This window comes from Charadrius vociferus, unplaced genomic scaffold, assembly GCF_000708025.1.
Source record: "Charadrius vociferus isolate BGI_N301 unplaced genomic scaffold, ASM70802v2 scaffold147, whole genome shotgun sequence".
NCBI classification, from domain to species: Eukaryota; Metazoa; Chordata; class Aves; order Charadriiformes; family Charadriidae; genus Charadrius; species Charadrius vociferus.
The window spans coordinates 1,538,993-1,553,178 of record NW_009649570.1 but is presented as its reverse complement, the minus strand read 5'-3'; the positions used below and the strand labels follow the sequence as shown (position 1 = coordinate 1,553,178).

General features: G+C 41.2%; 1 protein-coding gene across 1 annotated transcript; it reads right to left on the bottom strand.

Annotated features, from left to right (window-relative positions):
- Window positions 1–5,781: 5,781 nt before the first annotated feature.
- Window positions 5,782–6,045, bottom strand: LOC104290956 (chromosome unknown open reading frame, human C2orf88). Its single transcript, XM_009890140.1, has one exon. It carries the CDS (start codon window positions 6,043–6,045, stop codon window positions 5,782–5,784), a length of 264 nt encoding a protein of 87 aa, XP_009888442.1.
- Window positions 6,046–14,186: the final 8,141 nt, after the last annotated feature.

The following is a 14,186-nucleotide window of genomic DNA, read 5'->3' as shown; positions in this document are numbered from 1 at the left end:
AGATCAAGCCTATTGACATCTTATACATCTGCTTAATTCTATGATATAAAAATTAATAGTACTATGATAAAGTTTGACAAGACTCTTTTAGCTAGCCTGAGAGTTTAAGTCTTTTTTTTTTTTTTTTTGCAATGAGGAAAATTCTCTTTTGTTACGCCGCTGTAATGACACAATAATTGTATCTCTGGTTAATAAGGGGAAAAATTACTTCAAGGCAAATCATTATTTTTACTGCTTTACACAATGATTAACATTTAATTTTTTGCATCAACTCTTAGTTTAGGAGGAACCTCTGGGGGAGACAGCATAGTTACGGGGTGACCTAATAAGCAAGAAGTCAGGAGACCTTTGTGTTCTTGGCTCTGTCACTGATCTGTTAAATTGGGATTGTGCCTCAGATTCTTCTTTAAACAACAAAAATAAAATATACTTAAAGCTTTAAAACAGTCAGAGCTACAAAGGAAAATGCACGACATGCTAAAATCCATGGTGTTAAGTAGTCCTCTAAATAAAAGGTCAGACTGACACATTATTAGTCTGAGAGCAAGAAATTGTTCTATTGATTTAACAGTTGGTCAGTACTCAGTCTTGCTATGTGATGTAGACATTATTTCAAATGTCAGAATATTGCCGGAGCCTAGAGCACACACTGCTGTTTGCTTGTAAACCCAATTTTTTAAAATGCCATTAAGTTTGACTGAACTGTATCATTAATTTTTTCATTATTTCAAAAATTGCTAGTTTTTCCTGGTCTTACAGGGGTGAAGAAATAACTGTCTCATACCTTCCTCTGAGCACTAGGCAGCACATTTCCTGTTGACACTCGTGATTGTCTAATGATTTTAGTGGTAGAGGTCAGCCTGGCCCTAATACTGCACGTGCCTGGAGTTTTATCTATGCCAACTGGTCTGGGCTCCCGTTGGCTTGTGCCCGTGAAAGCCCTGTCTGCTGGATGGAAAATTTGTGAAAAGTAGGGGAAATACAGGAATATGTACTGAAGGTAATGAATAGGGAAAAACATGAAATATCTGCTGCTGTAATGTAGTTTTTTAACACAACCTATCCTAAAAAATGGGGTTTTGGGTATCAAAATCTAAATATACATCAAAAACCCCTTGTCATATGTCCATTAAAGGTTGCTGGGTTCTGATACTGGTAATATTTGAAGTTATACAACATAACCAGAGCCCCTTAATAAAGTATAATCTTTTGGGGGGATAAAATTAATTTTTCTATTGTGTATGCAACACAGCTGCTAATTTTTCTTCAACATTAAGAATGCATGCTTTTTTATGGTTAATCAAATCATATATCAGGATCTCTTCCTACTTGTTCCTACATTTACAGCCAGGTCACAAATTCAAATTTTGGCTTCTCTGAAGACGAAGCACTGAGACTAAAGGAAGAAAACTTTTCTTTGAGTGACATAGTCAGTAATCAGCACTGGGGAATCAAAAAGTCAGAGCTACAGCAGAACCATTATGGAATTTTCAGCATTGGGCAGCTTTTCATACCGACAGGAATGCTCTGCGCTGGCTTAAGGCTCCTTCCTTCCTAGAAGCTGTTGCCTGGAAACAAAGTCCGAGAAATTCAGGCATCAAGGTGAACTACTAGAGTGACTTTCAAAGAATTAGAGGTGAGCAAAATGGAGAGCAAAATCAAGAAAAAATGGCACCTTGCTTTGTCACTAGAATATTTAAAATAAAATTGTTAAAATTTAAGCTGCCAGTTAATGTTACCACGTACATATTTATTATGAGACAGTCCCTGAGTTTATTTTCAAAAGTAGTTGAGAGATTTCATTTAATATCTCTAGGGTAACTTCTGAAAATTACTTGAATTTCTACCTCACACTGGATCTGTAAGAAATGTAAGCCTACCCCCTCATGTTTTAAAATTTTTGTATGTTTTAGATTCTTAAACAATGGCTATTTTTATTTATTTTTTTTAAATTGGTTCATTCCATTATTTTTTGTACAAAAGGAGCAATCTTCAGTGACTATATTTAATGAAAAACACAGTAATCCCAGGGAGTAGGGATCACGCTTTCTCTGACTGAAAAGGACTTAAAACATTTTAGCCAGAGTATACTTCTGAGTCAATAAACTTTGACTTGCATGTTCAATGGCTTTGAAAATTTATGTGAATGGGAATTACCCCGAACTAATGGTAACAGGACCCTGTCCAATGTGTGCGTTTTTATCAAATAAGAGTCTTAGAAGCAGATGGTAAGTTTAATTTTATTTGGTCCACAAGAAAGTATTTTCCACAAAAATATTGTAAAAATATATTGTAGTGCGTTTTATTTGGGTATACTGATGTGTTTTACTACAGAAATGTCACTTTTACAAAGTTGTGCTGCAGTCAGTGTGTTTTGAACCATTATTAGAATACCAAGTCAGTCACATAGTACCCACTCAGACTATATTTTTGTTTCCTGGAGAAAATATAAAGCAAATGTATTTTTAACTCCTAAATAGAAGTAAATGGTTTTGCAGAGTATGCCAGTTCCACAGTGGAGTGCCTTTATCACACAAAATCAAGTCAAAGAATCAGTGGCAACTTAGGTGGAAAGCCACTGTAAGTGGCTTTATAAGACTGTAGCACAGAGTAATCTAATGATAAATAAACGGATGTCATTTTATTTAGGTTAGTCTTTATTTTTAATCATTATTATGTATTCTGCCTACTAAAAATACAGCAGAACTCTAGAATGTGATCTCCTTCAATCTCTCACCAGATTGTAGTATTGAACAGATTTTTGTTCCTCTTTTTTTTTTTTTTTGGATTAAGGGTAAGTGCATTATTTATTAAGGACAGCATCTTGTAATAGAGATTATTTTCCTGTTGCGAAGCTCTCTCCCTGTTGTTTGTAAGCTTGTTTGCAAGTTTGCATACTTCCCATTTGCCACGTGCTTTCCCTGAAGTGCCAACGGCATAGAAAGCATCATAAACCAGCTGGAATTGCACTTCAGGCCATATTGAAGCTGCTGTAATCCTCAAGCATTAATGAGGGAAGACAAGCTTTGTGGTTGCAGGTAAGTGACTGTTTGGACATAACAAGCAGCAGGCGATTCAGTCGCTATCGCATTAGGGGTGGCTCTCTGAGCAAGCAGCGCAGCCGGCCCACACTGCAAGTACTCCAAAAGGAAGCTCAGTGTGATGCACGTTTAATTTTACCTAGGTGACTTCCACCTCTTGGGGAAATTTTGAGTTTATCAGTACAGATGCTATGACTTAACTTTAGGCTATTTTATGCTATTTTATAATTCTGCCTGCTGTTGGACCGTGCAGTGGCAGCCTGCCGAAGGAGAAGCTGCTTTCAAAAGTGCATCTGATGCTCTGACTCCAGAAGAGTGCCAGATGCAAAGGCTACATCCAAAGAAAGGATTTGAGACATTGCAACAGTGTGCACTGCAGCACCCCATGGCAGCCACCAAGGTACAAGGGGCAAGACAGATACACCTAAATTCACTCTTGAAGTGAGGGCAGTTTTATATCTGCTATTCACCTCTGGCAAATAATGTCTATAGAGTTTGGGGTCTTCCCTCCCTCCCCCCCCCTTTTTTTTTATTACTGTCTTTGGGAGTGTTAACATTCTCGAGCCAAGACTAATGTTACAGAAAGGCTGTCCTTTTTTTTGTAATAAAGCTTTATTTTAGCTATAATATGAATAGGAATATTTTTTAATACTGTGGTTAAGCAATGTCCAATTAATAGGTACTGATCGGATCAGTGTTTTGGTTTTGCTTTTTAATTCACCCTAGTATATGGCATGGAGGTTTTTTTTAAATAGCGTGAAGGTGGGGTATGATTTAATGTTCTACATGCTTTAGAGCTTCAAGGAACATCACTGTTAGCCATAGAATTTAAATGGGCAGTATCTCTGTCCCGCTTTACATATGGCTTCAAAGAAGACTACATTACTTCAGGGATGATGACAATACAACGTAAGCAGATTTTTTTCCCTTTTTCAGCAAAAGCCTGAGAACAGCCTTACTAGCAGGCTCTGGTCAGTGTGAATTAATGGCAGTCTTGTGCTGTGTTGCAAAGAAGTATTTTTCACCATTTACTCTTCATACAACCACTTCTCCATAGAGGTGAATTACAAAAAACTAAGTTTGTGTCACAAAGTTTGCAAACCAGCTCAATTCATAGACTATCTTAAGTTTGAGAATAAGCTAAAAATAACAATTTGCACAGTCCTCTTTCTGCTTGCTTACCATGGCTTGAAAAATCATGCTTCGTATCAGTTACTAGAACTATGTGTACCTTTTAAAAATAGTAACAGTTTTTGCCAGTATGGAAAGCATTTTTCTATAAAACAAAAACATAAAATGGAAAGCACTTTGATTTAAGAAAAAAACCTGTGTCTTTTGAAGCGGCCCTAACAGAAAAAGGAACAAACAGGTGCTAAAACCCCAAGCTTCTAGAAGGCATTCACTTTGTATAAACACGTCAGCAAAATTGTAGCTTGAAGATGACTATGATTAATTCATCCCTTTCTTGATCTCTCAAATGCTAGTTATGAGCACAGTAGGTCAGGCTGCAATTCCTGGAGAAGCAGGGGGCAGTGTGTGGATGCAAGCTCGGTAAAATGGGTAAAGAACGCAGCCCTTGAGCTTTGGGCCTAAGGCTTATTCACTAATTGAGTGCACTGCTCAGGCTTTAGGTTTCTGTAGCTCATATTTGCATCGCCTTATGCAGTTTTACCAACAGGTACGCGATGAGCCTACAGAGCCTAAGGAAGGCGTACTGTCCCAAGGGTGTAACTTTAAAGTGAAATTTTAGTGTAATGCAGCCATAGTTCCCATGAAATACTTAGTCCTAAAACATTGTTACACCTTTGAAGGTTCGTGTCACTAGTTAGCATCAGTAGTTTTTGCACACCTATCTGGGCTACAGTAAAAAAACAACCCCCAAAAGCCAGCACCCGAACACTAAAGAAAAAAAAACAAACCCAAACAAAACCCCCAAACCCGAACAGCTTTGGCTGAACACAGTGATCAGATGTAATTAAACTATCTTACTGCAGGATTTTAGAGACTAGCCTTCACGCATTTACAGAATCCGGAGCATCTGTTAATTATAGTGCCCTGTTTATCAATATTGTAATGTTTCTCACTCATTCATTTAAGAATGGAAGTTGAGTAGTATCATAATCCATATGGTTCCCTGAATACTACTTGGTTTTATAAAATGCTTCTCATCACCTTCATTATTTTGTGGCTTACAGATTTAGTCAGGTCAAAGAATCAAAGTAAAATTTAGGACAGCAGTTACCTTTGCTACATGTAGACCTTGGTTTCACTTTAGCAAAATGCAGACAAATTTAGCAAGCATAGAGAGTTCTTCTCTTTTCACCTACAAACAGGCCATTGATTTTTTATGCAGTCCATAAAAATAATCCACGCTTTGTTTTTAAGCATCTCTGGAGCCTCCGTGGCAGTGCTTGTACAGTTGCAGGGCAGCCACATTCTTCTCATCCTCTTTTTTTAACACTGATTTCTGATCACATTCAACATATACAAAGACAGAATACACTCAACATACGGCTGATAACAAATGACACTTGATGAATAGATTCTACTGTAATCCAATTTGTTTCTTAGCAATATAGATCAAAAGGCAAATTTTGTCAGCCTCTCCTTGCAAACACACTCGTGTCATGGCAGTATGCTCAAATCCCAGCTGGTTTTAACTTTATTTGCACTCGTACCAAACACAAACTGCTTAGCAGACAGGACACCCACTGTGAAGACAGTCCTCGCCTGTCAGGGCTCAGGGCACATCGCTTTCAATATAAGGGATGTCGCTATATTTGCTTTCAGTCACTGCCCACTGTTTCACCGCCTGATCAAGAATCTCACGGGAGAGACGGTGCGCATAGTCTAGCACTATAGTGCTTGATGGACCTTTCTCATCCACCTTCACCGCTATCAGTGATGACTTCTCCCCAGCGCATCCTTCATTACCTTCCCCGATCCGTTCATCCTGGATAGCATTTGAACCTGGAAAGGCATTCTTGGATTTGATGCATCCCATGGTACATTTGAAAACGCAGCTGCAAAATTCAGTTCAACAGCATGTTTTGATAACCTGGAAATGGTTTCCTTGTTTGATGCACAGTGTTGCTGCTTCTTGCCAGTGGTTCCAGTTATTTTGAAAGAACAGAGCGTCTCCTTTTGTGCTGCTTCACTTCTGAAGAAATCTGTCAAAACAGTGTTTCATATAAATGTAATGAATAGTTTGCCATTCTCAGTGAGCTCAAAGGAAAGCTAAATTCACTACAGGCGCTTGTGGAAGCAACTTCAATAAATCTCTGGGTGGTGTGCGTAAAATGTTTTTATCGGTAACGTCCCTCTACTACAAGCAGGCAAAGCTTGACCTGAATTCAAGCTGCCTTTGAATGCAATTCCCAGTACGTGATGTAAGCCATCTAGGAATGTAAAGGTCTTAGGAAAAAAAAAAACAAAAAACAACCAAAACTGTTTCTTCCAAACTGACAATGCAGTGCCATCTCCCTGAATCTGGAAACAAATACTGTTTAACTGGCTGCTGCCCATAAAGAAAATAAAAATAAAACCCCCAAACACCCCACAGAAGCACTGCACAACCACCACCTAACAAGAGCCTTGTGTCGTGGCTGTGGTACACCCTTCGGGCAGGAGTGATGCTAATTCTCAGTGTCATTCTGCTGTTGCTCGAGGAGGCTTGAGCGTGCAGCCACGAGCAGGTATTCATGAGAAGCGAGAGCTGCTTTTCGTTTTTTCCCTTGAGAGGTTAAGGAAAGCAGCAGCGGACTGCTGTGTTCAAGGCGGGTCTGACAGAGCTAGAGCATCAGTCTTACTAAAGCGGGACAACTCTAGATCTAGAGAAGGGAGAGTGAGGAACGAAACACCTGACAGGGTCCTTTTGTCAAACTCCTCAAGAATCAGAATTGGTCAGCCCCAAATTCTGGTCTATGTTTTTTTGTTAACTGGCCTGCAAAGCTGTTTCTCAGGCTACTTCCTCTATACAGGCAAAGCAAAATCTCATGATATGCCTGACTTTGCTTGGCATGAACTTAACCGCTTATCGGAGTTAATAGACTGCCAGCCAAAATAAAGACTGTGCTGCACAGAAACCAACTGTTCCCTACAGCTTCACCCGATGACGTTGTACTAAGGTCAGCCAAAGTTAAAGATTTTTTTTGTAAATAGCCTTTGAAAACATCATCATGGCAAAGATGTTAAGCCTTATTTATTTGCTTTATATACTGGGGAAAACAGGGGCTCCAATCCAGTAACCTGATCACAGGGCAAATATTTGCAGAGGAAATCAATCCCATTTGCAGGCAAATAGTGCTTCACAGGTAGGATGGGACTTCCCCGGTCCCGCAGCTGACTCAGGAGAACCAGGTTCACAGTGACAAGCTTCTCTCCTCTTTCTGCTCGTTCGTAAAAACATCATGACCTGTTTAGAAAACAGTTTGTAGGACTGAAGTGCCAGCACACAGAAGCAGCTGTTGGTGTTCCTGGCAGAAAGTCAGGCCGAAAGGGCTTCTGAAGCCATGAACTATGTACACGTTTTCATACCTTCGGGTTTGTATCAGAACATTTCAGCGTTTTAGAGAAATGTTTGTAAACCACTTTTATAAAATTCGGTAAGTTTCTTTTGTGTGTAATGACATGCTGCAGCATGTGCCGGTGTAGGCAGTACAGTTAACAAGCCTCTAACATAAACACTGGTTGCTAGCTAAGCTATCAGTGAGATTTTTATTGTAATAACTTGTTATTAAATGAGTAAAAGGAAGGAGTCCCTTCACTGCACAAGAAACCACATTTATCCCTATGGACGTTTATAAAAAAAAAACCATGAGCTTTATACCCATGTCTATCAACGGCATACATTGATGAAACTTAAAACGCTTACAGAACATGCTTACAGACCAGAGGTCAAGCAGATGTCTGAAAGCAATCCAGACATCTGAATAATTCAACACTTCCTAACAGTAATATCTTTTGCATGTCTAATTTCAATATTTACTATTAATAAAACATTAATAAAAACAATGCCCACTTGCTCTTCTGGACAAATATGTAGCTCGAAGTATCTAATATGGCAAAGAATCACTACTAGCATCTATGACCCAGCACTGCTGATACCTGAAAGCTGCAGTCTTTATCCAGGCAAGGTAATACACAACCTGCACTGGGAGGTACACAGGTACGCTGTCTAATCCCTTCTCACTACACTACTGGTGACAATCAGAAGTTTTAGATTAGATATCGTGTCCTCCCTAGGCTTAGTCAGAACTGTAAATATTGTAGATTTAAACCTCAGATTGCCCAACCATACACATGCTGTACACCACAGCTGATATAACAATGTATTTTGTCAGAGTTTCATCCCTGACACTTTATTTAACGGCTGTTCAGATTTGGATTTTTTTATCTAAGTTTGGAGCCATATTCTTTTAGATGCTATCCCTTTTTTGTGCATTTTAAGGAAGGCCTGTTAAATGGTAGCCAACTTTAGTCAGTGTTTTATCATTGTTTTAAGATGTCTTCGTCCTACAACTGGTGATTTCCTTCTCTCTACTGTTAGGGGACGCCAGCACATGAGTTAGCGTCTAGCAGAAAGAAGGAGGGAATGTGAATAGAGGGAGGACAAACACCTCCTAAGGCAGGTAGGGAGAAATTGCATAGGTCAGCATCTTCCTCTGCAGGATTTACCTCTGTCCCCACCTTCTTACCTCTGCCTTGTCACTTGGGCTAAATCAAGTATTTGTCTGCCTGTCCTACACCGAGGAAGGGGTGGACTATAACACTTCTAGACAGCGAGGCATGCAAGGCAACTAAATTGTTCCAAATTGATTACTAGTTGAGCTTAAAAGCAAGGTTATCGACCCTAGTTTAAATTCTTGAGTGTCACTCATTTCCTTATTTATAGAGCGCAGTACTTTCCAAGTTGCTGCAGTAAGTTTTATAGTTTGCCTGCTCTGCTTGAGTTAATAATTGTTGGTGCATAAATGATCGCAAATGAAGCTGCCCTCAGTCTTCTGACTGCTTTCTTGTTTTTCTGACAACCATTGCTTGCACATGCATGGTGAAGCGCTGTTTAAATCCTCTCCACCCAACTCATCTCCAGAGTGTTAAGTTCTGACAGGGATTTTAACATCTCTAGCTTTCCTCACAATGCTCACGCCCTCAGAGGGGGGGAAACAAAAGCAGCTCATTTTACTCTCAGCACGATGTTCCATTCAGTAAACTGCACAAGGCAAAATTGCCTGATAGGAGTCTGTTTCTTTCAATGTCCAAGCTCTCATCTGTTGCCAGTTGCGCCTCAGAAACCACTGCATAGACAGTTTGAGGCTCAGGCCAAAACCTCTGCAGATGCAGTTTCCCACGTGACAAGCTGCTGTGCTTAGCTGCAGGCAGAGGTTAGGGAGCTGCAATCTGCTCCATTACGCCGTCAACCAGGAGTTAAAGCAGCCCTATCACAAACCTCAACATATCTTCTCTCTTTAAATTCCCATTTTACAGTAAGTGAAATGTTGATTTAATTCATCTGAATAACACAGGTTCCTAGTTGTGCTCAATTTCAGTGGACATATAGTCAATATGCTTTTAAATACCTCATTTAACTTCCATACTATAAACACTGTGTATTATTTTAAGAAGAGTCCTGCAAACAATTGATTCTCTTCCATATCCCTGAAATTGGAAGATCCCAAGGATGAGTTCGGGTGTTATTTCACCTATTATGTTATTTAATACACCTGTGCCCTGTGGTAATAGAAAGAGAGAAAATATTGAGGGAGTCATACCACGTAGCCGAACTCACCTTGCATGAGAGGGCTAAGCAGTCTCTTTGCCAGCCTGGCTAAGTGTTTCCTGCCAAGGTAAGTTCATTTCTAATCACTGAAGGAAACAAAACAATGGTAAACGGATGCCTGCAATTCACTATTATACAATGTAAAATACAGGGGGGAAAAAAAGCTTTAGTAGCATAACTGCAGTTTTATTTAGATAAACAGGACTTTTTAAGGTATTAAAACCATCAATAAGAAATAATTACAAAAGGATAAATGCGAGCTATCCAAAAATAAGGGTTTCGCCTGCCTCTCTGGAATATGATGAAGGCATAAGAGCAAGAGTTTTGCTGTCACGCAACACCTCTAGCTATCACAGGCAAATAAGTTCCTGCTACCATTTAAATGGTTTCCATCCATAAGACCTTTGAAAAAAATCTCGTTGAAGTTCAATGCTATAACACAAGGGATCGCTTTCTATAACACTTTCTGTTACAGCAGTCACCGGATTAAAAATAAGTCAGTCATACTTTTCAAAAGAGCTTAGTGCAGCTTTGCCCAATGGAATACAGCGAGTAATTTCTGCTGTGCCAGAGCCAGGCTCCTCACTTTCCAAACTTTTACATTCAAATATGACTCCTTATAACCCTCCTCCAGCCAGGGAGGCTTTTAGTTTTTTACTTGGTATCCACAAGAGCAGCTCAGTACGCTACTTACCAAAAACGCGTCGGCTTTTAGCAAGTTGTCCCTCTTGTTCCCAGTACAGCACAGACAGCTTCACGACCGGGGCTCTACAAAAGGAACCAATGAATAAAACTTAGCACTCCTGAAGATGTCAAAGTTACATATTATCACAAAGTTAGATGAATCTGCGGTGCTGGCCTTGCAGAAGTCTGTTTGCCTGTTCACCCACAGTATTTGACTTTGCTAAAGGTAAAAGGATGATACAGCACTTAAGAAATTGGATTGAATGGCAGGCTGCAACGATTTATATACAGCACCTAATGCCGGGCATGCAGAGGGGCTCCTGTACTACATGCAGGATGCCGACCTCCTTCCACAGCAAGTTCAGTTAAGGACGATTTCAGCAAGGATACAGGAAGGGTAATACGCCAGCATCTGGAGCGCCCCATCTCTTGCCTAAGCTTAAAAGTTCTCCCTCTGTTTTCCCTTCTCCCTCTCACAGCTTCAGCTGAGACCTGGACCTTCATCATCCAAGCACATAGGGAGAATAGTCAGATAATCACAGTGCTGTCATAGTCATGGCAACAATAAACATTACTCTTTGTTACAAAGATATTCAAACTCAATGCAGATGACCCAACTGACGTACCAGCAGAGGTAAACCAAACAGCATTTAGGCATCCAGACCTCTGAACTGAACCTAATCACGTTAAATATTTACGTTCTCCATCTAATAATGGAGAGAAACAGAAACCCAGAACATCCTACATCTGCCCTGCCTCTCCCAAACAAGGTGGGATGTTATTCAGGAGGATACATGATATTATGCTTATGTATACTCTGCAGTTTTGAACAGAGAAATGGCACATAAATGGTAGAGGGATGAATCATTCACTTAGTGCACAGCATCGCCTCCGTCGCTGCAGGACTCAGAGGCTCCCCGTGCAGAGCAGCCCCAGGCAGGGGCTCTCAAAGCGGTCCAATCCACCAGTTCTATATTTCTGCCTCTCCTTAACATCCAGTTTTCTGCTGGATGTTGCCGAGCAGCTACACTGGAGTTAATGTTTACTATAAAGTCTCCTTCTAACCACAGGAAAAGGAAGTTTTAAAACGCTACAGTTCTTTTAAGACAAGCAAAATTCCCAAGATCCAGCTACCTCAGGCAATCACCGGAATACCTAAATACCCCAAAACAACTCAGGAAACGAAGAGCAAAAAATGAAGCCCTCATTCCTCGCAGGGCAGTCCTCTCCCTCTCCTCGCTTACTGCCGACAAGAGATAAGAGCTACAGATGCAGGAAAGGGCTGGATGCAGGAACCGCAAACAACTGCTGCGCAGGATTAGCATGTAAATGAAAGTCTCCTGGTTATCTGTCTCAGGGTACGCTGGAATTTCAAAGGCTTGGGTTCCCCCCCCCGCTATGGCCAGAATTGATAAAACTTTTGCAGGCTTCTAAGCCAGTTTCTAACTGACTGGGAAACAACACACACACTTCTCATAATCAGGCACGACCTCAAGCTTACTTCAAAAGGCTTTTCAGTATAAGGATAGTTGATGTAGAAGGCAAAGGCAACGAACAGCAAGGAACCTTTAGGTGAAAATATCAATACCGGTAATGCCCGTAGGTACAGTCCTCAGCAGCCGTAAGGTTAGCTTTCATCCAGGAAACATGTCTTGTCAAAAGTAAAGAACATCGCGTGCTTGGTGGCTGTCCGATTTCATGAAAGTAAAACTGTACCCAGTCAGTCTGTCCCAAAATCCTCCCTCCTCCTTTCAGTACAGTGGTTTATTTACCAGAATTGCAGGCAGCTGGGAGAGCAGCCTGAAGGCAAGAGGGGAGGAGGATGCAGAGAACTTCTTACCGGTTCTGCTCTCATTTAACTTAGCTGCTTGTCCAAGCAACCACACATACTGCTATTCTGGCGAAAATACGTACAACGTATTAATTCTGCTTTTTCAATGCCTGGTGGTTTTTTACCCCCAATGTCTCAGAATACAAGCAAGCAGATGTTTCTCAGTAGACTCTGCCAGACCGTGGACAAGGGAAGAGTCATTAACACGCCCTCACACAAACAGGAGCTGGATGCCTAATGTTTAGGAAGGTTTGTTTTCTGGATGAGTAGGAGCGGACCAATGGAGTTTCCTTAGCAAGCGAGGCCTCAGAGCGAGGTTGTAGAAGGAAGGGCATGAAGAAGACGCAGAGCTTCTCAGAAGGTCTGTCCGCAGGAAGCTTAGCCAAAATTGGAGGAACTCAACCACAGAAACTGTAGAGAAATGCCTTGGTTCAGAGGAAGGAAAAGCTAATGGTCACGGAGGAAATCTGAAACCCTCTGAGAACCTAGACCCAAATACAAGACAATACTCAGAACTGGTGAGCGAACGGAGATAAAACATAACAAACAGGCATGAGGTTTGTAACACAGACGTGTAGCTGTTTCCTTGCCCTGTGTAACATGGATACTGGTTCAACCAAGATACTGGTTCAACACACCTTTCCGCAAAGCCCACAGTTGTTACGATTATCAGCTCACCCCCTATATGTATTAGTTGCAAATCTATAGCCTGGAGAAGATGCTTACAAACATTTTTCCCCACCGCTGGCAAAACGCAATGCGTACCGTACCACTGGTACCGCTGGTGTTGGAGAGACCAGCTGAGTCCCACATCAAGGTCACATGGCTTTAAAGCATGGCACCGGGTCAAAATGAAGCAGCCTGTGGGTTTGTCACAGTGCTGTGATGCTGTTTTGAAGGAACTAGAGCAGAAACTGGTACCTTCCTATAGACGGCACAGAACTTCCATCCCAGTAAGTCAATCGTGGAGTCACAGCCCACCTTCAGGAACACGTTAAAACATCAAGCTACTTACAATGATGCTAAAACTTAGGATCTAGCCTTTTTAATAAAGTATATTACTGTCCTCCACAGGTGCCAGCCAAAGATAGACTGCTGCAGATGACAAACGGGGATGCACAAATCTTTACAAGCAAGAAAGCCCCTCCTTCTGTTGTCACTGGCTGCTGCCCAGCCTGGGGATCCTGCCAGCGAGAAGTGATGAGCAGCAGCAGGTAAAACAGAGGATCAGTCTGACAGGGTCGCGCTTTATTGTAGTATCCATCACAAGATTCCACTACAAACATATGGAGCTGCAGATCATAAGGTACGAATGAGGCACATCGGTTTGCCTTGTGATGCCCTCACCAAGGCAAAGGTCCCACTGGATTAACGCAAATCAAAGTCAGAAGGAAGGAGATGGCCAGGATCTGCCCAAGATCAACCAGAGAAGAGTACAAGAAAAGCAGCGCACAACCGCGTTCTGTTCTTCAATCTCCATATACAGAAGCCAATTATAAAACCGGGGACTGGGAATGCAACGTAAGACCCATTTTTCCACGTCTCACACAGGAACACGCAGGAAAACACAGCCCCACGTTCTAAAATCACAACCATGTTACTAACGGTTGGCAGAAATCGGTTGAAGAGTAAGAGAACAAAATGAGGAGTTAATGACCAGATTCTACAGCTATACGAAAGCTGCCCAGCATTGCAATAGAGAACTGCATCAGCCTTAAAAAAAAAATAATAAAAAAAAAAATCACTCCGTCTCACAGCTCTCCCCCAGTATTTGTTTTCTTGAATTTCATCGCTCCTAACCTGCCAGCTTCTACTTCTGATGGAGCTGCTGCCTTCACGCGCGGGGGGGCCG

Bases quoted from the DNA above. Each gene is read 5' to 3' on its own strand.
- LOC104290956 (XM_009890140.1), bottom strand. From the start codon at position 6,045: ATGGGATGCATCAAATCCAAGAATGCCTTTCCAGGTTCAAATGCTATC.